The sequence below is a fragment of the Chenopodium album genome, chromosome 26 (genome assembly GCF_948465745.1).
Source record: "Chenopodium album chromosome 26, dcCheAlbu1.1, whole genome shotgun sequence".
Taxonomy (NCBI): Eukaryota; Viridiplantae; Streptophyta; class Magnoliopsida; order Caryophyllales; family Amaranthaceae; genus Chenopodium; species Chenopodium album.
The window spans coordinates 1,446,214-1,471,112 of record NC_137859.1 but is presented as its reverse complement, the minus strand read 5'-3'; the positions used below and the strand labels follow the sequence as shown (position 1 = coordinate 1,471,112).

The 24,899-nt window shown below is 35.3% G+C and overlaps 4 protein-coding genes across 4 annotated transcripts; 1 reads left to right on the top strand and 3 right to left on the bottom strand.

Annotated features, from left to right (window-relative positions):
- Positions 1–423: 423 nt before the first annotated feature.
- Positions 424–1,740, bottom strand: LOC145618583 (uncharacterized). The gene is made up of 3 exons (XM_081673358.1): positions 1,221–1,740; positions 727–876; positions 424–600 (listed from the first exon to the last, which is right to left on the bottom strand). Exons 1-3 carry the CDS (start codon positions 1,737–1,739, stop codon positions 556–558), a joined length of 714 nt encoding a protein of 237 aa, XP_081529484.1. The 5' UTR covers position 1,740; the 3' UTR covers positions 424–555.
- A 7,098-nt stretch (positions 1,741–8,838) lies between these two features.
- LOC145616382 (LOB domain-containing protein 12-like) lies at positions 8,839–13,433 on the bottom strand. Its single transcript, XM_081671088.1, has 3 exons — positions 13,350–13,433; positions 9,508–9,686; positions 8,839–9,345 (listed from the first exon to the last, which is right to left on the bottom strand). The coding sequence occupies exons 2-3, from the start codon at positions 9,667–9,669 to the stop codon at positions 8,992–8,994; spliced, it is 516 nt and encodes a 171-aa protein (XP_081527214.1). The 5' UTR covers positions 9,670–9,686; positions 13,350–13,433; the 3' UTR covers positions 8,839–8,991.
- LOC145616381 (protein DOUBLE-STRAND BREAK FORMATION-like) lies at positions 9,691–18,391 on the bottom strand. The gene is made up of 6 exons (XM_081671087.1): positions 18,260–18,391; positions 17,935–18,142; positions 17,546–17,689; positions 16,772–16,907; positions 14,067–14,263; positions 9,691–13,433 (listed from the first exon to the last, which is right to left on the bottom strand). The coding sequence occupies exons 1-5, from the start codon at positions 18,322–18,324 to the stop codon at positions 14,109–14,111; spliced, it is 708 nt and encodes a 235-aa protein (XP_081527213.1). The 5' UTR covers positions 18,325–18,391; the 3' UTR covers positions 9,691–13,433; positions 14,067–14,108.
- Positions 18,392–19,333: 942 nt separating this feature from the next.
- LOC145617545 (protein FLX-like 1) lies at positions 19,334–24,838 on the top strand. Its single transcript, XM_081672255.1, has 4 exons — positions 19,334–19,807; positions 20,324–20,487; positions 20,628–20,710; positions 24,281–24,838. The coding sequence occupies exons 1-4, from the start codon at positions 19,362–19,364 to the stop codon at positions 24,377–24,379; spliced, it is 792 nt and encodes a 263-aa protein (XP_081528381.1). The 5' UTR covers positions 19,334–19,361; the 3' UTR covers positions 24,380–24,838.
- The last annotated feature ends 61 nt before the right edge of the window (positions 24,839–24,899 follow it).

Here is a 24,899-nt window from a genome sequence, read left to right as displayed (position 1 = left end):
AAACGAGCGATTTTATCAATATAATTTTTACACGAAGATTAGAATAGAGTTAAGTATCATTTGTAAAAATTATTATGAATAATTTATCCGTTAACATTACATAAACCCGACCTCAAAACACGTGCCACAAGGATGTGTTGCAAGTAAAAAGAAACGTAGGAAGTATTTTTTTTTACCATGATATTGATATGCGATAATACGAGTAAATATTTAAAATAATGTTGCACAAATGCATGAGATTATATTGATGAGGACATTCATTTTTGTGAACATTAAAAAGGTGTAAAAAAGCAAAATTCCCCAATAAGGTCGGAAAATGCCATATGCAATAGGAAAATGGAGGTCAAAAAAGTATGATTGAGGCAGGACGTCTGGTCCACCGTCCACAAAACATACAATAAAAATCTATTGGAGATTATTATGCCCAAAAAGTGCTGATTTTTCAATAAAGTAACAATTGTACAAATATAAATTACACATCAGCAGAAAAAAGTTTATTAATAACGCTAAAATATCTTTTTCTGGTGAAGATATTTCAATTTCTTGTAGACATTATTATAATTTTAAACTTGTATCGGATACCCTCTTCACAAAACGACCCTGCAAGACAACGAAAATAGAAAAAGAGAATGTTAATTATAACAAATATACTAAGATTTTATGTGAAATGTAATGAAAATTTCATGAACAATGTTCATATATATTTGATGAGGAACATGGATGTACCTTTAGTCGAGGTCTTTTGTCTGCATTGAGTTTGCGGACTTCATATCTAATTTTCTTAGAGAATAGTCTACTTTGACGTTTTTCTTTGTATCGAAGCACACTTGTTTCTCTTCTTGATTTTTCATCTTCTAGATTCGGCACCTCTCCCATCTATATTATGTGAAATGGTTAAAGTAGTTGATACAAAATACACTTAATGTGTCTAATTGTGTTAAGTCATCAATGATTAATGAACATCTTTCTAGTTATCATGTGGGATAATGAATTTCGATAACATGTAAAAATGAAATTTAACTAACATGCACTATGTAGCTTATTATTTGTGGTACAGAATTACCTTCTACAACTATATAACTAGCTAGCAAGTATGATAGTACTATAAATTAGCTTTGTATGATATTTTCATTCTATTTCTAAATATAAAATAGCATGAAATATTAGAATACTTCATATACTTGTATTAAAAACCACATAAAAGTATAGGAAATACTAACATAATGATCTTTCGAGACAGATTTAGAAGGATGATGATGATCGTGATAAGCTCGAAGAGAACCTCGATTGGACCAAGCTTCAAGTACTTCATCATAATTCAAGTTGAGATTCAAACTTGCTTTTTTATCCTCCATAACATTTTCATCCCAAAATCCATAAGCACTCCCACAATCCTCAACATTCACATGACTACTAAAACCTTCACTTTTCACATGACTATTAACATCATCATTAGTACTATTAACACTATAATTATTAAAACTCTCATTCTTAATCTCTTGATCATTTGGGATCAATATTTCCTCACTTTCCCAACTAGAACTCAAAAAATCCCACCCAAAATAATCATGTTCCTCATAATTATTCACCACAATTTGATCTTCTTCTTGTTCTTCAATTTTTGCTTCAATATTATTAATCCCCAAAAACCCTTTAATTTCTTCTAAACTCCCATAACTTTCAGGCACTAATTGTTGCTCTTCTTTTTTGGGATTCTTTAGAAAAGAGCTCAACCTCATTTCTCTATTTCTCTTCATTTTTGAGGGAAAGTATCCTCAAAAAATTGGGAGTGATATAGTATAAGTATAAAAATATCATACAATAAAGTCAATTAAATTTGGATGATCTACGTGGGAGCTTATCTTTTATTGATTGGCTAATAGATGGGCTTACTGTATAGTGATTGGTTGATGGAGGAGCTGTCAGTGGGCCCACAAAAAGGACTCTTAGTGGGCCTCCATTTAAGTCTTGGCCCTTTTTTGCAATAAAAGTGATGGTAAAAATAGTACAAATTTACTAATAAAAACTTAAACGTGGGTAAAATGGAGCCCAAGCCCATCCGACGACACGAGTCACTGGGTCAGTGTTCACTCAGTTGTCATGTTGTCCTTGAAACAAGACTATGGATGGCAACGGGTCGGACTCGGAAAGGATTATGCTAAATCCGACTCCGACCCGATAGGAAGTCGGAGGCTAAATCCGACTCGACTCCGACATCCAACTTCGACTCCGACTTTAATATCCAACATCCGACTCCGACTCCGATCCGACCCGACTTTGGTTTTTTTTTTTTTTTTTTTTTTTTTTTTTTTTTTTTTTTTTTTTCCGTTTTTCAATATACTTTGAGAAATTGGGATATTTGGGCCTTTAGAACCCACACCCAACACCACCATGACCCACGCAAAAACCCACTATCTATTGGAGTCGGAGTCGGATAATCCGTCAGAGTCGGACATTTATCGGAGTCGGATTTTTTTCTCGGATTTTTTGTAGGATCCGACTCCGACCCTCCTCTGACTCGGAGTCGGATTATTTTAATGGAGTCGAACTCGGATTACTTTTTTCTCAAACTCGAAGCGGATTTTTTTACCTCAGATCGGGGCGGAGTAGGGTCGAATCCGGACTGGATTGTCATCCCTAAACAAGACCCAAATGTACCATTATTTTTTTAATGAGGATTGTCCCTTTTTATTGCTACTTTTGTACAAAGGGTGAATGCCCAATCAACGAAGTTATAAGAAATTTTACCTTAAAAAAGAAAAGGAAAAAAAAAACTAAAATAAACACAAACTATCGTCTGGCCAGCCACACATAAAAGTTGCTGCAAGATAAAATTTTGGGATAATAATAATAATATTCTTACAGAGCTTTTTCAGTGCGGCAGGCCTCTTGGTGCGGCAAGGGTTACTTGTATTATGGGTTACTTGTATGTGTTACTTGTAGAATGTTACTTGTATTTTGGGGTTACTTGTATTCTGGGGTTACTTGTATGGATTACTTGAATGGGTTGAATAACACCTATAAGTAACCCCAGACCAAAACCTCGTACCAAACCAATAACACCCTACAAGTAACTCCTGACCAAAACCAGTAACACCCATACAAGTAACCTCAGAATACAAGTAACACCTACAAGTAACCTCTGAAAAAACCAGTAACACCAGAATACAAGTAACACCTACAGTAACACCATACAAGTAACTCCTGCCACACCATGTGGCCAGCCGCATACAAAAATTTGTAATATTCTTATATCACTCGATTTTTTCCAAGTTTGCTCCGATTTCATTATATTAGTCTTAAAACAACAGTAAGACAAATAATTAGAAATAGAGGAAATATCAATCCAATTGATATGATTTAGATATTTTAGCCTTTCACCTAACTAACCGACTCAAATACTATGTCAAATTCATTAATTATCATATGGGCTCAAGTCTCACGGCCATCAATGATAAAATGATTTTAGAGAGGTTCCAAAGAGGTTTCACTTCACTTAAAAACCAATCAACGAGAGATAAGACATTATAAATTGGTTTTGTAGCTCGCTTTTTAATGTAGTTAATTCATACAAGTAGTGCATATCTTCACCAAAAAAAAAAAATAAGTAAAAAATAAAAAATAGTGCATATGTGTTAATCACAAAATAGTGAAAACTAAAAAGGAGAATAAAAATAGGTACTTGTATATTTTGTCGTCATCTAATAATACTTTTAGAGGTTTCCTTTTGACTCCTTGCTATTAAGTGGTAATAGAATTTAATCGAGAAATTGAAATGCAATTTCACTAGCTACCATAATCCATAGACATTAAAATGCATGCTACTTTTCGTATACAATTATAATTCTTTAATTTAGAAGTTGTACTGTAACGCTTTTACTTTTACATTACTAGTTTACTCTACTTTGACTATCTTTAGTGTACATAGTTTAACAAAATCTAAATCATATAGGATCTTGTTAAATGGATATGATCTTAACATAATTTAATAATCTAAAGTTTTATAATTATTAATGATCAAAATATGTATTAGCAAGTAAAAAAATTAGTTCATTACAAGTTTGCTATGCATCCATCTCTAAACAAAGGAAGTACATAAAATAATTACCGTTCCTACCATGATGCAAAAGTTGCTATAATGTCAACATAATTCTTTTAGAGATTGGGCCATTAGTTAGGGCCTGTTCTAATTGACTGAAATCAACTGAACTGAACTGAACTGAACTGAACTGAACTTATTAATTAGTGATTTTTAACTACGGATTAGTGCTCTTTGATTATATATTACTATACCTATGTGTATATTATTATTAATTATTATTATTATAATTAATTATTGATTATTATTATTAGTATTATTGTTATTATTATTATTATTATAATTATTATTATTTATTCATGATTATTATTTATTGATAATAATAATTATTATTATTATTATTATTATTATTATTATTATTATTATTATTTGTTGTTGTTGTCGTCGTTGTAATAAGAGCTTAAAAGAATGAAATTTGGCTTTTTAAAATATTTAATAATTTCATATTTAAGTTTGATTCGATTCAACTCAAATGAAGAGATTGTTTCCCTCCGTATACCTATACCATTTTTATTATACTCATAATATTATAATAAGAATCCAATAAATATCTTATACTCTTGTGAGTCTTAACTCATACGGAGTACAAAATAATGTTTATTTCACTTTGCACGATTTACAATACATACATTTGACCATCAATATTTTTAATTTTGATATTATAAAACTACACAATAAGACAAATGTCAAGAATCGAATAACATTCTACGGAGTACATGATTATGTTGTTTGTAGAATTGTAGTATTTCAAATTTTTAATCAATTTATTTTTACTACTGGTATTATAATCAATTTATTTTAACTAGTGGTATTAAATTGAAATTGGCCACTATATTACTCTGTATGACATAGAGGCAGTAACTAATTTTCAAAACGACTTGATATTATTGATTCATTGCAAGCTCTTGATATGAACAACTTGATGCAGAGTCAAATTTTTGCATCGCGATGAGGGAAGGAATACATCTTCACATGGGGCAAATTTAATTTATAATCAATACAAATTGGGTTATTTTCAAACTTTTAGTCGACTTATTCTCATAATCTTAACCCAAAAATCTTCTAATTAACTAAGGTCAAATACTCTTTTATGCGGCAATAACATGAGTTTTCACGTGATAAAGACTTGGAATATAGTACTTGAACTCATATCAAACATTGACAAGTACAATACTACATGCAATTGATCCAATAATTGAGGTAGATTATGATCTAAAGTGACCAAGTTTATGTATAAATGTCCGCTTATTAGAAATTGAAATAAATAAGTATAATTATATATGATAGAGACATCAAATTATTTGTCTACTTTACGTAATATCTTGATAGTAAAAATTATAGTACTCAGTAGTAATAATGTACATACAATTAGGGTTAAGTGCGTAACCAGATAACATATTACTCCGCATACTCAAGCTATTTAACAAGATGAATGCTTTATCTCCAAAATTACTAAAATTCTGCATGCATCCGCTAAAGATGCAAGACGATAAGTCACCTTTGTATTTTTTTTTTAGGATAAGTTTTGAGTTTTCCTACTTTGTATAATTCTATTCATTTGTAGATCTTGGAAGACGAGAACTTAAAAACTACATTCATTGGGGTTATATTCAATTCACATCATATGGATTTAAAGGAGGTGATGAAGAACCTTTGAATTTGGTTTAATTGATCACTCTACTCTATGTGAAGGCTCTAGCTTTGTCTTTAAGGTTTTCAAAAGGTACATGCTCCATAAATATTTACTCATCTAACGGTGTACATGAATTCTTGTAATCTACTCCGTAGTTGTTTGGCATTGGATAAGGATAGCAGACATTCACTTACAATAGACAATCGAACAAGCAAACCCAAGAACTAGGTTCTTCAACTCAATACACACATTAAATGATAAAATTTCAACTTTTTGCTGCTCTTCTTTACAGATTTCTCTTTTCCTTTTCCTTATGCACGCACGGCAAAGAAAAAATAATAATATAATTTGGATTATTACATCATAATCTTCAAAATATATACTTGAAAAATCATTAATTGAGTACTGATTATATAATGCACTACCTCCGGTTCGATTTATTCGCAACAAATTCCATTTTGGGGTGGTTCAAATTACTCGCAACAAACTTATTTCTTTCCTTTTTTAGTATGTTTTTGGATGGTAATTGACCAATATATCCTTACTTTTTTTTAAACAACCTTATTAAATTACAAATATGATTTTATTAGATTAAACCCAAGCTTAATTAATTAAACTCTCATCCCCTTTAGGGGGCGTTTGGTTCACGAAATATAGGTATGAGGTATGAGTTTAGAATGACTAAAACCCATACCATATGTTTGGTTGACAAAAATATGAATTTCAAACCCATACCTCAAACCCATGAGGTATGGGGTTTAGAAACCTTGGGGGGGAGGTGGGTTTGGCTCATTCCATTCCCTTAGGTATCAAATAAAAGGAGAGAATAGTGAGATATTCTATTCCAGAATTAAACCAAACACATGGTATTAAGTATCAAGTTCCAACCCGATACCACCTTAACCCCATTCCTGATTCCAACCCCATACCACTTTGTGAACCAAACGCCCCCTTAATTTTCTCTCTCCTCCTCCAACCCCATTTTCATGGTGGCTTCGTGGTGTTAAGAGCGGCGGGGTTGAAGATCGGCGTCGTGGAATTGGTTTCGTGGGTTGCAGATCGGCGGCGGCGTGGGTATGATTTCGTGGGTTTGATTCGTAGGTCGGGTTTCATGGTTTTAGATCGGCGTGGGTATGATTTCGTGGGTTGCAGATCGGCGGCGGCGTGGTATGATTTCGTGGGTTTGATTCGTAGGTCGGGTTGGTGGTGCTAGGTTCGTGGGTTTCTGGGTGTGGCGTTGTTGAGATGGGTTTCGTGGTTGCAGATTAGATCGGCGGCCGTGGTGCTTGGTTGGTTTCGTGGGTTTGCTGGGTTGGTGGTGCTAGGTTCGTGGGTTTCTGGGTGCGGGTTTCGTGGTTTCTGGGTGCGGGTTTCGTGGTGTCAGTAGTGGTGGCGTTCGTGGTTTCTGGGTGCGGGTTTCTGGATCGGCAGTGCTGGGTACTGCCTGGGTTCGTGGGGTCCCGGGGTTCGTGGGTGCTGGGTACTTCCTGGGTTCATGGGTTGCTGGTGGTGGGTTGGTGAGGTGGTGGGTTGCGTGAGGTGGTGGTGGTGCGTTGACGGTGCTGGGTTTTGTACTAGGTGGTTTGGGTGATGCTTGGTGGTGATGGGCTATTTAATTTAATTAAAGTTAAATTGGTTTTTTTTTTTGGGTTGGATTAATAGTTAAGCATATACCCTTATTATTCTATAATCATGTTTTCAATCTTTTACCTTGGTTTCCGAAAACCGGAGGTAGTAATACTTTCATAAGAATGTCAACATCATGTAAATGTACATACACTTGAACATTACTACATTAGGTACAAACGGAAAATGATTTTGGTACATCCTTAATTGATTTTGACATACCCTTATGTGAGAAGAGCATAGAAACTGTGCTCTCACATAAAAGTGTGCCAAATTCAACAATTTTGGTGTGTCAAAATCATTTTCCGGTACAAAAGTTGCATTGCATGTCTAATGTCTCCATCTCTTGTGATCGTCTTTTATTAATTTTCCTTCAGATCTGCTACCTTATTTTTTTTATCACCATCTTTTTTTTTTTGAGGATCACCTGATTAATAATGGCTGGACTGATGTGACATTATAATGGCTGGACTGATGTGACATCATGATACACACTGTCTCCTTTTGCTTCTAAGCTGATCATATGCAACCCGGCTTGATTTTGCCGGGTTTGGGCCATTAACTTTTAACCCAATCTTAATATTCGTTTTCAGACTTACAAAAGCCCATTCACTGGCCGGTTTTGGTTTCATGACCTTTTTGTCTTGAAACAGGGCCCAACCTGATGCCTCAGGCTCAAATTTTATGGTTGCATGACAAAGAATTAACCCAAAATAAGTTGATCTTATAGTATTGCAGCATTCCTAATCTATGATCTGCTTATTCTACAAAGTATAATAACATACAAGTACTAAAAGTGTTCCTACAAGATTGTATATGCCACGTGACACTTTTTCATACACATATATGTAGTATTAAGTTTAGTACGTATAAGGTGGAGCTCACCGTCAATAAGTAGTAAATTACAAATTTACAATGTCGATTTGAAAGTGAGAATTCTTTTATCTAGGAGGAAAAGTATAAGCTATTAAATTCTTTTAACGTTGAATATTCCAAGCTGATCTTGGCCCGAGCCTTGACCTGGACTGAACTCGTAACTTGGATGGATCGATTAGGTTTGGACTAATCCGGCTCGGTGGCCACCTCTAGTAAATTATAGTAAGGGAGAGCATGTGAACTTAACACGTAAAGAAACAGCCGGCTAGCCATGAGCTTCACTTAAATTTTTAAACAGTGGAGATGAAGAATTTGATGACACATTGACTCTTACTAATTCTACATTACATGGAAAATTCCTATAAAAGCCATGTTACTCTACAATCAGTCCACATGCAATTGCTTAATATTGACTCTTATAATAAATCCTGCATTCATATGTTCTAACTTGTACACTTTCCCTTTCAAACCAAATTCAACGCCTGCACTTTTTTATAATTACATCTTTGTTATCTTAATACTATTTTAATTGATTCTATTAAATACTAATCCTTTGATTATACGTTGTATGCACGTTTGCCTGCCTTTAGGAAGATGTAAAGGCATGAGAAAAAGTCAAAGGATCACCCTACTTCACAAAACAAAAATAATATTTTAAAAAAAAAAAAATTGGGGAAAAGATAAAAGAAATAGCTAATCTTTTAACAAGTACTTCTAATGCACTTAATTTTTTGATTGCAAGAAAATGGGGGGAAATTTATGTCCATAGGGACTCTCTTTTCAGAGGGTCCTGAATTACATTGCCAGTAGAAGCAGCAAAATCATTAAGGTACTGCTGGAGATTACTGAAGTTGTTACTAGTTGCTAACAGAAGCGATTTATCGTCTGGAAATTCTATCTGATTTTGAAGTAATGTTGTCGTCGGGTCTTGATGCATTTGGATGCTTAATATTTCTGCTTGAGCCATTGCTAGTTGCATTTGTAGCTGTGAAACTTGGTTTTGTAGGAATGAAATTGCACCTACACACCCGTAAACCGGGTCCCTAACCCTTGCATTTGCTTCGTAGACTAAACTGCTCACTGCATCTGCTCTCTGCTGAACTGGAAGTTCCTGAATTTGTCAAAGAAAATAACAAATGCTTAATATAAAAGATAACATAAACAAGAATCATTTTAATTGGTGTGACAAAAATCTTCCAAAAAAAGTTCCTTGAGCCGTTTGCACTAGTATAGTTCTTTTCAAATTTGCGCATAAAGGGAGGGGGTGTCAAACCTGCAACATTTTGCTGACATTGCTTGCGCCGAAGACCTTATGAACAAGGGCAAACCTTTGAGGATCATCAGGAGGGAAGTAAGGAGCAAAGATGCAATCTTTTGCGCAACGGCGTCTCAACAACTTGCATGACGCACAAGGTGAACTTCCAGTTCCACCCATGCTTATTGGAGCTTAACCTTTGATAAAGAAAATAAAAAAGAGAAGTCTATAGCAGGACAGATGATGAGGTTGATGGAAAAAAATAAGACAGGGATATGATATAGAAGCAAAATGGGCCTGGGTAACATATATTTATAGTACTCAAGTATTATAGTCTAAGAGTTGAATGGATCCCACACTTTATTATATTAAAATAAGGTTCAAACTAAGAAACAGAGTTTATTTAAGACAAATTAGAAATTTAGAATATCAAGGAAAAATGTATATAGAAAGGAGAACTTGATTAAACGTACAACAACCCTCAATGGGAGGATACTGCTGAGGTTGAGGCAGTCAGGCAGGAATTCTTATATCATGTAAACATTTACGACCCATTTTACCGATACAACGGTTGCACCAAATATTAGAACAATTTTCTTACAGCTTCTATAAAATTTTAAGGGGGACATAAAATCAGATTATTTTATTGATTAATGAGGGTTTGATAGTACTGCATAAGATTAATTAACTGTTATCTCCATACATGCAAGATTAGCAAGGGTAAAAAGGTCAATTAGCATATATAATAGAAGACCACCGCCTAGGCGCGTGATAGGTTGGCATCCATGCAATTGTTTCAATTTCACGTTCCCATTTGACTAGTTTTATTCTTCCTTCCTTAGCTACTCTCATACACGTGAAAAAATGGAATAAAAAGTACAGCTTAAAAACACAGTAAGAGGTGTAATTAATGAAACAGAGCAACTGGGTCTTAACAAATGTAAAACATATATAATTAACTAATAATTAAGCAGGTGGGATTAGGAAAAACCCTAGCTAGTTTAGTCACAATTAAGAGTGAAAAATGGGATCGACGTGAATGTTTGTTGGCAGACATTCACATCTACACGTCAAACATAATCACGCATCACAATGTTATTTATGCTCTCTATCAAAGATCTTTGCCATCAGACCAACATTATAGAAGCTAACACATTGTCAAAAATTGTGGGTATTTGGGTCCTTCGGGATAAGATTCTATAGTTTATTTATTATTCAAAACGAGGTAGTCATTATATTGTTTTATAAACAACTACAAAACCGAAGAATATCTAGAATTTATGTGTCTAAATAGAAGTATCACTATTTGGATTCATCACAACTAACAAAAGCTTTATATAATTATTGTCCACTACTTAATACTCCATATAACAACATATTAGTGACATTTAATGTATATATTTTTTCTAGGGTACAAGTGTACCAAATTTGTTCATGCCAGAGACATAGTTTTGTTATCGCTTCATTACACAACCCTCTTCTCCCCTAACTTGGTACAATAACAATTGTGTTATCAAATCGCTTCATACATATCCATCTTCAATAATCCCAACTTACCCTTGAAAAAACATCATATTGGTCATCAAATTTTTCTAGGATGCAAGTGTACCAAGCTTGTGCATGTCAAAGACAGTTGTGTTATACTACCCCTCTTCTCCCCTACCTTGGTACAGAACGGGTCATGGTGGTATTAATACCATATCAATTCACAAGTGTGTTTTTTTGCTAGCATTTGTATATTTTTTTCCTTATGGCCTGGGAAGATTCAAAACAGTTCCCTATTTCATGAACTTCTTTCCAAAGAGAGTAATTATATCTAATTTGAAAAAAAAAAAAAAAAATTAGAATCGGTCAACAATAACCACTCAATGTGGATTATTGCGAATACATGGTGCAAGTATAGAAAGTGGATAAATGTTAGCCCTAACCAACAAACAGACACGCTTTATATAAGTATTACGATATAAATGCATGAGAATCAGAAATGCCCTCCAAATCAAAAAGGACTTGACTATTTCGCAGATTTTGTTATAACTGATAAGTATACGTAGTACTCGTATTATTTCCATTGCAGTTTTAATTAGGACTTTGGATAATACTAAAGAGTTCTTGAAGTTCAAAACAAATAATTTTCACCAAAAAATTGCAAGACTCACAGAAGTTGCTTATAAAGCCTCTGATTTTCTCTAAAATTACTTGGAATGAATCCATAATTATTATATTCACAAGTTAGCATAAGATATTACTCACGTAGACCATTCAACAAAATTGAACACTAAACAAAGGTCTAAGGATTATTAAATTAGAATGTCACTACAACAAGATTATACTCGTAATTTTATAAACATACCAACAAAGATGTAGAACCCTAAGACCTATTCACAATGCAGCATTAAATGCAGTTCACATAATTCCAAGCTTTTTAATCTTTTGTTCCAAGAAAAACAACACTCATTCCACAATTGTCATTGAAAATTGAAATGTCTCAATTCTAATTATACTCAAGAATTAATGGAGGCATACAAAATAATGAAAACATTCATATAGAATAGCTATTGAAAAGATAACCTGAAGTCTGATCTTATATCTTAACCTGATAAAGATTTTTTATAAGAAATGTGACAAATTTATAGCTACACACAAATTATTTGCACAATTATAAGTTTTAGTAAAATCATAATGTAACTAAGTTGGATTACACTCATCCTATATTTAATAAATGTAGAGCCTATTAATGTTCGTCATGTAAGCTTTAGTTTATTGCTTAACTAAGTTGGATCATAAGACCCAATAATGCTTTATCTTGTATCCCATCTTAAATTACTTTCATCACCCAACTGACTTAATATTCATCATATACGGAGTACTATTCAGCAATTTAGATAATGTGGCATAATCATAGGTAACGAGGCACAAGATGAGATATGTAATAGGATGGACAGAGCATCAAATGTAAAACTTAGTCCCATAGTATGGAACTTGTAATAGGTTTCAGACCATGAACAATTTTCCAACAAAAAACCTTTTCTTAAAATGAGGTACACAATTACATGGTAATAAGTATTTATGTAGACAAGAATCTATTGTAGGCCAACTCAATCTATATTGCAAGCCAAGCCATTGAAATGAGAGGGAAGAAATAAGTGGTAACCCATCTGCAGGATTTGAAAATGATAATATTTAAACTTATGACTTTAAAGTCACAAGTTGAAACACCTACTAACTACACCAATTACTAGATTTACTACTTAGTGAAACCATCACTTCCTTGCAAATGTAGTACTTCAAATGTTCTTCCGTTTGATGTATACTACTTCGTAGCAAAAAATAAAAATAAAAATCAAATTAATTCATTCTAAGTTCTTACACCCGATTTGACATATGCTCTTTTGGTAAATGCATAATTGCATATTGTAAAAAATTCAAATCAAAACATATTGCTAGCCAAGTCATTTGATGTATGCTCGAATAGCTAATCAAATGCCATGAAATGCGTGTTCCTTAATTTAATAGAGGTAAGTGTACCTGTAATTTCAGGTCTAAGTTTTCAACCCCCTAAGATCTAGGAAGAAGAGAAAAAACGGAAAAACAGGTTTAGAACCTTGTAAAGTTAGCTTGTCTTAAGTGTATTATTTATTCATTGAATAAGGTAAAAAGAAAAACAGACATCTCTCACTACATAAGAGAAGAAGAATCCATGATAGGTCCAATGCACGCATTTAATGCACTTTGGTGATATGGAAGATTCGATTCTTGAAAATTGCATACTTAAACATTTTCTAATTGATGCAAAAATTACGAGTACAAGCAATGTTTACAATAAAATTACTCACCACTGGAAAACTTGAAAGCCAACTCACCTCAACAGTCCAACTGCTTAACCAGAGTTTGTCAACAGGTTCCCAATGAAAGCATATCCTAATTCAAACCGCAAACTGCATCAACTGCATATTAAATAAAAATTCGGTATCAAGCAAACAACTGTGCACATGGTTGCTGAAATTTAAATATCTCTTTTTTTCTGAATTAGATTAGATTTTTCTCAAATCAGAATGAGATTTAACAGACATATTATCATGTTAAATGTTACTCGTAGTTCTTAAATTCTAAAAGCAACATAAAATCCCATGGACCTGTTACAGAATTTAGATGAATTTATGGACACTTACTTACAACTGGAACATATTTAGGTGATTTCTGACAGGAAAAAGGGTGATAATTGGGATAGAACATGGCATGGCCACTATGCTTCGTACAAAGGTCTTGCTCTTGCTCTTGCTCTTAGTGGGGTAAGGGAAGGGTCGAATGTATGCAACATAATCTTAAAACTAAATAATGTTAATCCTTCATCCTTAGTCCAATGTGCAGCCGTTGTCTACAACTTCAAAATTAATGAGCTAGATAGATCAGTCCATTATAATCCAAAAGTCAACGAAAAATAAACCATTGACTCCATTGGAAATGAGCTGGTTATGTGAAAATGCATACCGCACACCATTTCTATGATAAACATCTAAACCACTGTTCTGGCCGACAAACATTTAAATGATTATAATAGATGACTAAGTTGGAAGGACCTGTTCTGCAATAACAGAAATCTGGAAATTCCTCTGGGCTTGCTACTGATTTTTGAGACGTAATAAGTTACGTACATTCTGCTGCTTGATCCCATCTCTAAAGCTTATGCTTGCAGTACATTTTGCCTCTTTAGAAAATGAAGACTGTTTAATGCTCAAAGTTTTATTCTTCATGTACTCTGTTGCTTGCCCCTGAACTGATTAACCACCAAAATAAGTTACTTACAGTGTTATAAATGGTACAGGCAGACAAACTACAAACCTCCAATTCTATAGGCTGTATATGACCAAACAGTACTCTAACTAAATAACAGAGTTCAGACAGGCCTTTAACTAACTAAATTATAGTACTATTATACATATTAATATTTGAATTAAGAAACCAGCCTGAAACTACACAACAACAAAGAAATCCTACATAGTCTCATCCTAAATAAAACATTATGATCGTTATTACTTTCTATATTGGTCAGTATGAACTATTGCCCTGGCCTAGCACATCTTATTTTAGGCAAATCAATGCACAAAAATTAACAAATTCTGGCTCAAATATCAATCAGACCAAACTTCACATATAGGGCACTGCAATTCATGAAATTTGTTTCAATGATTTTGAGTGAAACGATGAAAATTTGTAGAACAGCGAAGAATATATTAATCTGAATATAGCCTACCTATCAACCAGCTCCCACGAAAGAACTCCTTTAAGTTCATAAGAAAAAAATTCAGCAGATTCTAGTTTCCAGCAGACATAATTAATTAACTTTTGTGTTACTAATAAAACAAGGTTCCAAAAGCAACCAAAAAGACCATGGAAAACAATATGACACACAGGCGCGCATGTACACATACATTCATATGCGAATATATGTACACACACATATCAACTACAAATGAAAACCTAATATACAAAATTTGACAATATGGTAAAGGAAATAAAAATACTAGTACATGAAGCCTCATTAATGGCACATTTAGATGCTGATAGCCTCAGTTCTCAGTGAACAAAATACTACATTTTATCAATTTATCCTTTAGAATCCTCATTCTATGAGGAAATCCATTGTTTCATAGCAGTGGCAAAAACGTTAAATCTAATAAAAACATCAATGTGCAAAAGTAGAGCCCTAGGCACTGCGGAAGGAATATGCTGGCCCCCACAAGACAATCAAGATATTTGATTATGGACCAGTTTATTTCTCCTTACAATGTTACTGTGTTTTGGCTGTAGGACTTAAAAAGTAGGCAATAAGCTTTCCATGATCTAAAGTAAGTGTTGGGAACTGCATGCGTAAGTGAAGATGTATTGTTCCATGTCAGAAACTTGGTAGAAAAGTGATTAGCATATAAGGTTTGTGGGCTAGTCCTATTACATCATATGATTTTAGATTAGCATATTACTTGGCTTAAGTGCTAGTAGTCTACTATAGCCTCAAAATAATTCGTAGTGACGATGGTTGGACTTCATTAGGTCCAAATGACAAGGAAAATCCACATAAAAGATGATTGGCAATTAGACCATTGTAGAGCCTGATTGAGCCATGAGCTGTATAGGCTGAGTAAGGGGATATTTTACACTATAAAATCAAATCAGATTGCACCTTTCCACTATAAGAGAAGACCTATGACCCATAGTGGCATAGTCTTTACCCACTGAGATTATGGCACCATGTAGTATAAGGAACAGAAGACAGTCATCAACATAGAGCAATATTGGTACAGGCCATATGACCACCAGATGTTCCTATGACTTAAGCTGTTGCTATATAACATTGCCAACTCACATAACTTGTTGCGGGAACAGAAACTACTTTATAAAATCTATATGCAATTTGCCTATTTGATTGAAGGTTATCTAGTATGAAGCCCAAGGCCAGTCCACTTGAAAAAGAGAGCTATTAACTACAGGTTTTTCTGCTAAATGGAACCCAGGGGCTTGGGGAGTCTTAACTTAAGTTTTCATCTGACAAGAGTCATAAGAATTAAAAGTCAGGAAAAATCTTGTGTGTGATCTTCTGTTTAGTGTCTAAAATTCACTTTCCCTAGCAATGAGCAGTGATGGTCATAAGGAAATCCCTGGGCCTTTGGAGCTTTGTTCTAAGTGTTCAGGGATATCTTCTGAACTGCTGAGTTAAGAGCTCTACATATTTGCTCTGCAAACCTTGTAACAATCAAAGGATCGGAGAGCATTTAGTTTTAAATATCCTAGATGTCTTGTACAACAAAAGGGGACACTAGGATGTACAATGATCATGTAAATTGAAAATTAAAAGAGAAAAGGTATACAGTGCAGCAGATTTGCACCCAAAATAAAATGCCATGTGAATGAATTTAAATCAAGGACAATCAATCATATTACTTCATAAATTTCTCTATCTGTACGAAGAAGCTTAAATTTTTGGCCCTATCTCAGGGCATCAGGTGTATGGACTACAGAGAATTAAAACAACACATGGGATTGCGGAAAGCCAGAGGGTACACCAGTGAGCCAATTACTTGGCTATACAGAAGAGGGACTGAGGGATCTCAAACCCCAAGTTGTTGGTGGATGGAAGCATTCATGCATACGCTTAGTCACTAACTCACTACACATAAATCAATAAACAACCATCCATCATGAATAGCAATGGGGTCCATGGCCAACAAAAAAATCAAGCATGAAAATTCCAAATATGAAACAACACATGAGCATAAATGAAGCTTACCAGAATGGCAAGTAGATAAATTGATGGCAGTGTCCTTAAGCCTCTGTACTTTATTGATGGTACTCGCACTTTCAGAGAGATTGTCACAATTATGGTCACTTTTTACATGAAGACACAAAAGAGCATAGTCGCACGCCTACTAATTAAGAACAAGAAAAATAAAAAAAGATCAAAAACATGGCAGATGATCAGGTATTATTAAATAATGACATATTTAGGCAGTTTTAATCGGATATTACAAGTTGAGGCAAAGAGCATTTAATTCAGCTAGAGCTGTCAAAACCGAGCCAAGCCAAACCCAACCCACCTAAGTTGATAGCTCTAGATATAGCTAATAAACCAACACTGTGAAATTATGTTCTTTACTAAATTAGATTGTACAAAGTATCATGATCGTCTCTGAAGGGAAATGTACAACCTAAATGGAATAATGTACAAATGTACAACCTGCAAATATGTGTGGTAACTAAAACGCCAAAAAGTTTCGAGTACTCTACGTATTAAATAATAACTCAAACACTTGCTGAATGGAAGCTCGCCGGTGTATGTTTGCTGTTTATTTTTTTTTTTGGTGAAGTATGTTTGCTGTTTATAATAAACAGGTTCTTTTGTTTATTAGAAAGTTTAAATATATTTCACCTCAAACCAAAATGTCAATAATAAGAGCTATCCAAGTCCACCATTCTTACTTCCACACATGTAAGGCATATAAAATCCTAGCTAGTCAATTGGAAGGCGGTTAGAATAGTAGAATTCGCAATTAAGAGAAATCACCTTTGCAGTGACTGAGTAAAAATCATTGTTAAAGGCATCTTCAGCAAAATTCATCCATTCACTGCATGAAACTCGCAGCTCCGGATGACTAATCGTCCACGATTCACGCATAACCAAACCCTCGTATCTCAAAGCCAAGCAACTCTACATTCACAGCAACATAGCATAATGTGAAACATCAATTCCAGCACTATAATTCCACAATTTGATGAAATTTAACATGATCATCCATATTAGGTCAAAATTAACGAATTCCAAACTAGCATTTACGGCAATTTAGCATCAAATCATCATCAAAACATACGATTCAAAATTCAACAACAGCAAAACTGAAAAATAAAAAAACATAAACAAAATTGGGAAGAAAATTCAGAAAAAGAGAGAGAAACCTCAACGTCATCAACGATCGCAAAAGCACGAACGAGGAAATCGAGAATCAGTAACTTATGTTCGACTGATTTTCCTGAAGCTTCGCGGATGACAATGAGAGATTCTGACCTAAGAAATTCTTTCAATCTACTTCGAAATTCGAGCAATAATTTCACGTCCTTTGATGATAGAATCAACTCCAGAATTCGCAGAGTAGATTCATCAAATCTGCAACCAAAATTCAGAAAAAAAAAAAAAAAAAAGTGTAAGATGATTGTTTGCAGTAGAATGATTACGAATTGGACAATATTGTTCTATGTACTGTATTGTTGAAAGAAGAAGAACCTTCTGAGTTTGAATTGGGAGAAGAAGAGAGAGAGTTGGTGGTAAGAGAGGGAAATATCCGCCATTTTAGGAGGGAAGGAGATGAAATGCAGCAAAGTTGTGAGTTGTGAAATCGGTTGCTGTTGATATATGTTTTGGTGCTGTGCATGGATGCGCTCGCAAGGGATTATAATAATCGGCCTAGGTCCAAAATGGGCCTATTTGTTTGAAGACTTTGAACTTAGCGTCTAGAAGTATTACTGTCTTTTCTTTTAGATAGCCGAAAAGACGAGTGATGAGAACCGATCCAAAATCACCCGAACACATTGATTGACGAGCTTTAGGTTTCTCATTTTATGATCTTAATTGATTGATTGATGTAGTAGTTTGATATATTAACTACGAGTAGTTTGCTACAAGGATTTAAAGTATATTGATCAAGATTTCCAAATATACTTGTAATGTTGTCTTAAAAAAAGTGTAATTGATATGTTACCAAAAATGAAAAAGTGTATTGCAGGTATTAGTGTGTATGACATAGTATCGCGTTTTTGCATAAGGTTGGATGATCGGGCCAACAATCACCTATAGTGAGTGCGCCACTACCACCTATACTATTGTTGCCTCCTTAAGCTGAACTTTCGTCACCAATATCATAATTAATCACTCCTACGGTAAATTAATACAAAAACTCGATTACTTGAAGCTTGTTTGGTAAGATCGATTCTTCAATATATCTCCCCGCAACTCTATTTTATATTATTCATATACCTTAAAGTATCTTTAAAGAGACATACACAACCTTGTCTCTGTGTTATGCCAATAAGCCCATAAAAGATACTTTGTAGAGCTTACCAAGCGGCAAACTTTCGAAAATGATACACACGATGACCCATTGATATGTCTCTCGTATTTTGTTTTGGACAATAACAGGCCATGCCAAGTTTTACCAATTTCATGTTGGTCCGACCCATGTCCTAAAAGGCTAAAACTCCTCATCACACATGATGGAAAAACGAAGTAAATAAGAGACAGTTGAAAAAGAAAGCCAAAAATTCTCTGGTCAATTGATCAGAAGGACGAAAGAGCCACAACGGTGTGCGGAGGTGAAACAAAAACAGAGATGGCCGGAAGACAGCCGCACTCACGAGCGCCACCACCGTCGCATATGACGGCGCACCACCGTGAAATCCAAGGCCTCCTTCTCGACAAGAGTGAAATGTCAGCAATGCACGCGACTCTCAAGCAAGAACTCGCCGCCGCCGATCAAGAGCTCCGGCAACGATCGGACGCCGCTCGGAAATTCAGGGAGGATAGAGAATCTGAAATCAAGGAGCTTTACGAAAAGTCCTTCAAATTAGAGACCGAAGTTCGTGCCATTGAGGCCCTAAATTCTGAGCATACCCAAGTAATTGGTGATATTCAGAAATTGACTGAGAGTAAGATTCAGCTTACTGCTCAATTAAAGGTTCTTGATGATGAATTGTCTAGGGTTAAGATGGATGCTTCTCAGGTGCCTGAGATTCAGGCTGATGTTGATAAAATGGAGCAAGAGCTTCAGAAAGGAAGGTAATTTAATCTTGATTGCTCATTGAATTTCGTTTGTTGTTTCTTAATTTCATCTATGAAGTTGATTGATTCTTTTAAAATTGGAATTATGTTTGGGATTTTGTTTATTTTAAAGGATTTGCATGTGAATTTGTGAGATTTTTAATAAAGGGTTTGTTAGGAATGCTGTGAAATTGGGCTTATGTTTGCGAATTTGATCCAAGGTGCTCGAGACTTTAACCGACTAAGCTAGTTGAAATTCACTTGTGGGATTGTTTTGGTTTGACTATGATGTTTTAGTTGGCTGCACTTTAGAAAAGTTGTGTGGGTTATATTAGTGGTTTCCTTACTATAAAAGAATTGCATTTATGGGATTATAAAGTATTTTTAAGTGTTATGCTCTAGTTGAAAAAAAAAAGTTTACGTTGAGAATTTCATGATTTATGAAGTTAGGTTTTGTTTGAGTTAAGATTTGGAATTGTCTAAAATAAGCTCTTCTTTTTTCTTGTTGTGGTCGAATATTGGGGAATTCAACAGAGCTGCAGTAGAATATGAAAAGAAGACTAGGGCAGCTAACCTTGAACTGAATGAAGCAATGGACAGGAAAATAAATTCTCTCCAACATGATATTGAGATGCTACGTGCTGAGCTTGCTAATGCTGAGAAACGAGCTAGGGCAGCGGCTGCTGCTTCAAATCCAGGCATGCAGTTCCTCACATTTCCTTTGAAGAGTGTCCTACTCCTACCCGTGCAATCTGTGCATTGTAATTATATGCTGCAAAATTTCTACAAGTAGTATTTACATGTTCTGATAATTTTTGTATGTGTGTTTCATGTACAGATCTTGGATACACAGGAAACTATGAGAGTCGTAGTATGGCATACGGAAGAGGTCCTTATTCTGTTCAATATTCCATGCATCAGGTATGTCATATTGCCATCATTAACAATCATGCCTATGAAGCTGAATGATGTTATGTCACATTGGAAGGACTTGAAAATAATAATAGCTGTTATCCTCAGGAATACTTTCAGAATGAAACTTTCGCATTGCAATTTCTTTGGTTGGTGCCTTGATGGAGTTTCATGATAAATTTTATTTAGATTGATACATAAGAATCAAGTCAGTTTAGGTGAAAATCCTAATTGTGCTTTTGAGGTCAGGATCTGTAAGAGACTAGAAGTAATCAGAGTGAATCTGCTATTGGTTAATGGACTACCAAAAACTTAGTCAATTAACTGTCCACAGATAATGTCATTCAGTGGATTAGTGGAGTTAGAATGCCACAATACCAGAAGGCCCATTATTCTAGCTTTGTTTATTTCACCAAGGAGGGAGAAAGGATCATTTATAAGATGGCAAAGAGAAGACAAGAGGCAAGGAAGGATATTGGCATGGTGAAGTGTGTCAAAGATAAGAACCAAATGGTCCTAGTGCAAGAGGAGGGCATCAAGGACAGGTGGAAGGGGTACTTCGATGAATTATTTAATGGAAGTAATGGAGTTGTGATAGGAGATACCTCTATGAGTGATGAAAAAATCAACATGGAGTATGTGCGAAGGATTAGGAGAGTAGAGGTGGAGATTGCACTGAGGAAGATGAAACCTAAGAAGGCGGTTGGCCCTGATGGGGTACCGATAGAGGTGTGGAGGTGTTTGGGTAAGATTGGTATTGATTGGTTAACAAACCTTTTCAACAAGATATGGACGGCTACAAGGATCCCACAAGATTGGAGGAAGAGCACCTTGGTCCCGGTTTATAAAAACAAAGGAGACGCTCAAGATTGTTCTAACTATCGAGGAATTAAGCTTATGAGCCATACTATGAAGTTGTGGGAAAGGGTGATTGAACAAAGGTTGAGGGCATGCACAAGCATTTCAGATAACCAATTTGGTTTTATGCCTGGGAGATCTACTATGGAGGCAATCCATTTGATAAGACAAATGATGGAGTTTTATAGGGTAAAGAAGAAAGATCTTCATATGGTCTTTATTGATTTAGAGAAGGCATATGACAAGGTGCCAAGAGAGATACTTTGGTGGGCAATGTTGAAGAAAGGTATCCCACGAAGGTATGTAGACCTAGTTAAGGATATGTATCGGGATGTGTCAACAAATGTGAGGACATGCGGAGGGTTGACAAAAGATTTCCCTATTACAATCGGATTGCATCAAGGGTCTGCATTAAGCCCTTTTCTTTTTGCAACGGTTCTAGATGAATTAACTAGACCAATTCAAGATGAGGTTCCATGGTGTATGCTGTTCGCAGATGATATCGTTTTGGTGGATGAGACTAAGGATGGGGTTAATGTCAAGTTGGAGCAATGGAGGCAAAGGTTGGAATCTAGAGGGTTTAAGCTAAGTCGGAGTAAGACTGAATATTTGGTATGTCGTTTTGGCACTCAGAGGGGGACAAGCAATGAAGTGGTGAGTTTGGATGGAAAGGATTTGACCATGAGTGAATGTTTTAAGTACCTAGGGTCGATCATCCAGAAGAATGGTGACATTGATCAAGACGTGACCCACAGGATTAAGTCAGGGTGGCTTAAATGGAGAGCGGCCACGGGAGTGTTATGCGACCGCAGCATTCCCTTAAAGTTGAAGGGAAAATTCTACAGGACTGCCATAAGACCAGTGTTGCTCTATGGTACAGAATGTTGGGCTTCTAAGAAAGAGCATATTAAAAAGATGGAGGTTACGGAAATGCGCATGTTAAGGTGGATGTGTGGAAACACTTTAAGAGATAGAATCAGAAATGAGGTTATTCGCAAGAAAGTAGGTGTGGCGGGCATTGTAGATAAATTAAGGGAAAATCGTCTGCGTTGGTTTGGACATGTAAGACGGAGACCCGAGGGTGCACCGGTGCGAAGAGTGGAAGAGTGGGACCATGGAGGGATTAAACGAGGAAGAGGGAGACCAAAGATGACTTGGTTGGAAGGAGTGAGGAAGGATATGAAGTGCATGGATTTACGTGAGGATGAAGTTTTGGATCGTAAGGGATGGAGGAGAAAGATTTATGTTGATGACTACACGGAATAATCAAATTTGGTTCATGTTAGCCGACCCCACTTTTGGGATTAAGGCTTTGATTGATTGATTGATTGATTGTTTATTTCACCATTGGTGAAAAAGTTCGATTAAGGGTCCAGAAGTTTGTAGTTTGGGTAACTTAGATAAATGCTACCAAGTTCATTTTATAAATGATTAAGCTCAAAAAAGTTGTAAGTTTAAACAAGGACAGATAAGTTTTATTGTTTCATATGAGGGAAATTTTTACTCGGCTGAATAGAATAAAGCCAGAGTCCTATGTTACTTGGAGAAGGGTATGGATATTTCGCTCTTACAACAAGGACAGATAAGTTTTATTGAAACTCCGTAATATCAACATAGTGGCTTTATCAGTCAAGAGAGGTTGAAGAGAGGAAGAACCTACTACCCCAAATCGCAAACTAGTGAACTACAACCAGGCAACCAGCTACAGCTTTAATGAAGCACAAAAGCCCTCAATACTTCTGAAATCCATCTTTTGGGTGGGTTAAAAGGCAGAAAAGGATAAGCAGGGATGGGAGTATAGGGGTAATGTTCAGCTCGAATTGGGTTCTAAGCTTAAGAGAGAAAAGGGTACCCCACAAGAAAATGGACAGTGAAGGTGTCAAGTGGATTTGGAAATAATTATGTGGGTGAAAAAATTATGTTAGGGACTTTGAAGGATTCTGAGAGTCCTTTGACTGAGCCAAATCTAGTTCATGTATTCATGATTCTTTTGATAGTGAGAATGTGAGATTGAGTTGCAATCTAGGCACCCCAAAATACTAGGGAAGATATTGGTAATGATGTGGTTGATGAAAGGGTGTTTTGCCTTTTTTTTTTTCGATAGGGGGCGGGGGTGTTAATGGTTGTTTAACATATAGTCATTGTTATTAGTGATTAACGTGTATGATTCTTAGCCAGAAAAAAAAGTAGTCCTGAATCTGATTCTAGTGGACAATATCATTGAAAACTCAGTGTGGCAATGTGAGTAACATTATTATGGGAAAGATTCCTGTGACCGACTGACCGGTCCATCTCAATGAGGGGAAAGCCTTGAACCCTTGACATATGTTTCCCTTCCCTAGTGTTTAGGGTATAAAGTTGCTTATTTGTTAATTAATTTTCTTCACTAATGCCTCAACACTGAACAGTGCAAATTTTGAGGATTCTGAAATAGCATGGTTGGAGTAAAGCATAATTTATTCTGCTTTGTAGGACCTCTATAAGTCATGTCTTATATTTAGTAGCATAAGCAAAGTCGAAAGTTACCTGAAAAACTACATCCAACTTGTAATGCATTTGCAACATAGCTTGAGGGTATTTTGTATCTTTTACTTTATAGATGAGTTGATGACTTTCATAAGTTTTTTTTCTTTGGCTGGCAATGATTTGAGGGCTCTAAGCCAATTTTTTTTTCATTCACGATAAACATCATCTGAAGGCACAGTCTGTGTTATATTTCAGGGACAACTAATGGCAGACAGTGCCTCCTTAGTTCTGTATGGACGTCCAGGTAGTCATGATCCATTTGATGCACAACAGCCCCATGTACGGAAAGGATAATTCTATTTGGCGACTTGCCTTCTCATTTGTTTGAAGGCTAACTGCAAGCATTAGCCATAGAAAATGAGTAAATGACCTTGTAAACAAATTTAAGCTGAAACCAGACACCAGGTCTGGGAATATAGGTAGTAATTCACACAACCTCGACCTTTCAACTTGGGCGAGAACAAACTTTCTGCTTTAATGATGGAAGCTGCCTGCCTGCCTCCATTTGGTTTACTCGTTGATTTACAGCAACAGTATCTGTCAGCATGCACTCCATTATAATCAACAACTGCCAGAAATTTACTGTAACATCAAGTCAGCAATTAGCCAAGTCCAAGTAATTTTGTAATAGAAGGTATACTCTGTTGATATGCTTTAAAGTTTCAGATTCCCATTGATAAAGAATGGATGAATGATCATTCTAAATGTGGATATTTTATATTGGTGCGTGATCAGGATATATGAATTTGTTTATTTACCGATCAAGTAGAACTCTGAGGTTCTGACCATAATATCTTTATCATACAAAATGGTT

Coding starts and splice junctions, on each gene's coding strand:
- LOC145618583 (XM_081673358.1), bottom strand. CDS start 1,739: ATGAGGTTGAGCTCTTTTCTAAAGAATCCCAAAAAAGAAGAGCAACAA. Junction 877..1,220: donor CTGTCTCGAAAGATCATTAT/GTTAGTATTTCC, acceptor CACATAATATAG/ATGGGAGAGGTGCCGAATCT. Junction 601..726: donor ACAAAAGACCTCGACTAAAG/GTACATCCATGT, acceptor GTTGTCTTGCAG/GGTCGTTTTGTGAAGAGGGT.
- LOC145616382 (XM_081671088.1), bottom strand. CDS start 9,669: ATGGGTGGAACTGGAAGTTCACCTTGTGCGTCATGCAAGTTGTTGAGA. Junction 9,346..9,507: donor ATGTCAGCAAAATGTTGCAG/GTTTGACACCCC, acceptor TGACAAATTCAG/GAACTTCCAGTTCAGCAGAG.
- LOC145616381 (XM_081671087.1), bottom strand. CDS start 18,324: ATGGCGGATATTTCCCTCTCTTACCACCAACTCTCTCTCTTCTTCTCC. Junction 17,690..17,934: donor CGATCGTTGATGACGTTGAG/GTTTCTCTCTCT, acceptor CTGTGAATGTAG/AGTTGCTTGGCTTTGAGATA. Junction 14,264..16,771: donor TTTATCTACTTGCCATTCTG/GTAAGCTTCATT, acceptor GTGGTTAATCAG/TTCAGGGGCAAGCAACAGAG.
- LOC145617545 (XM_081672255.1), top strand. CDS start 19,362: ATGGCCGGAAGACAGCCGCACTCACGAGCGCCACCACCGTCGCATATG. Junction 20,488..20,627: donor GGCTGCTGCTTCAAATCCAG/GCATGCAGTTCC, acceptor TTTCATGTACAG/ATCTTGGATACACAGGAAAC. Junction 20,711..24,280: donor TTCAATATTCCATGCATCAG/GTATGTCATATT, acceptor GTTATATTTCAG/GGACAACTAATGGCAGACAG.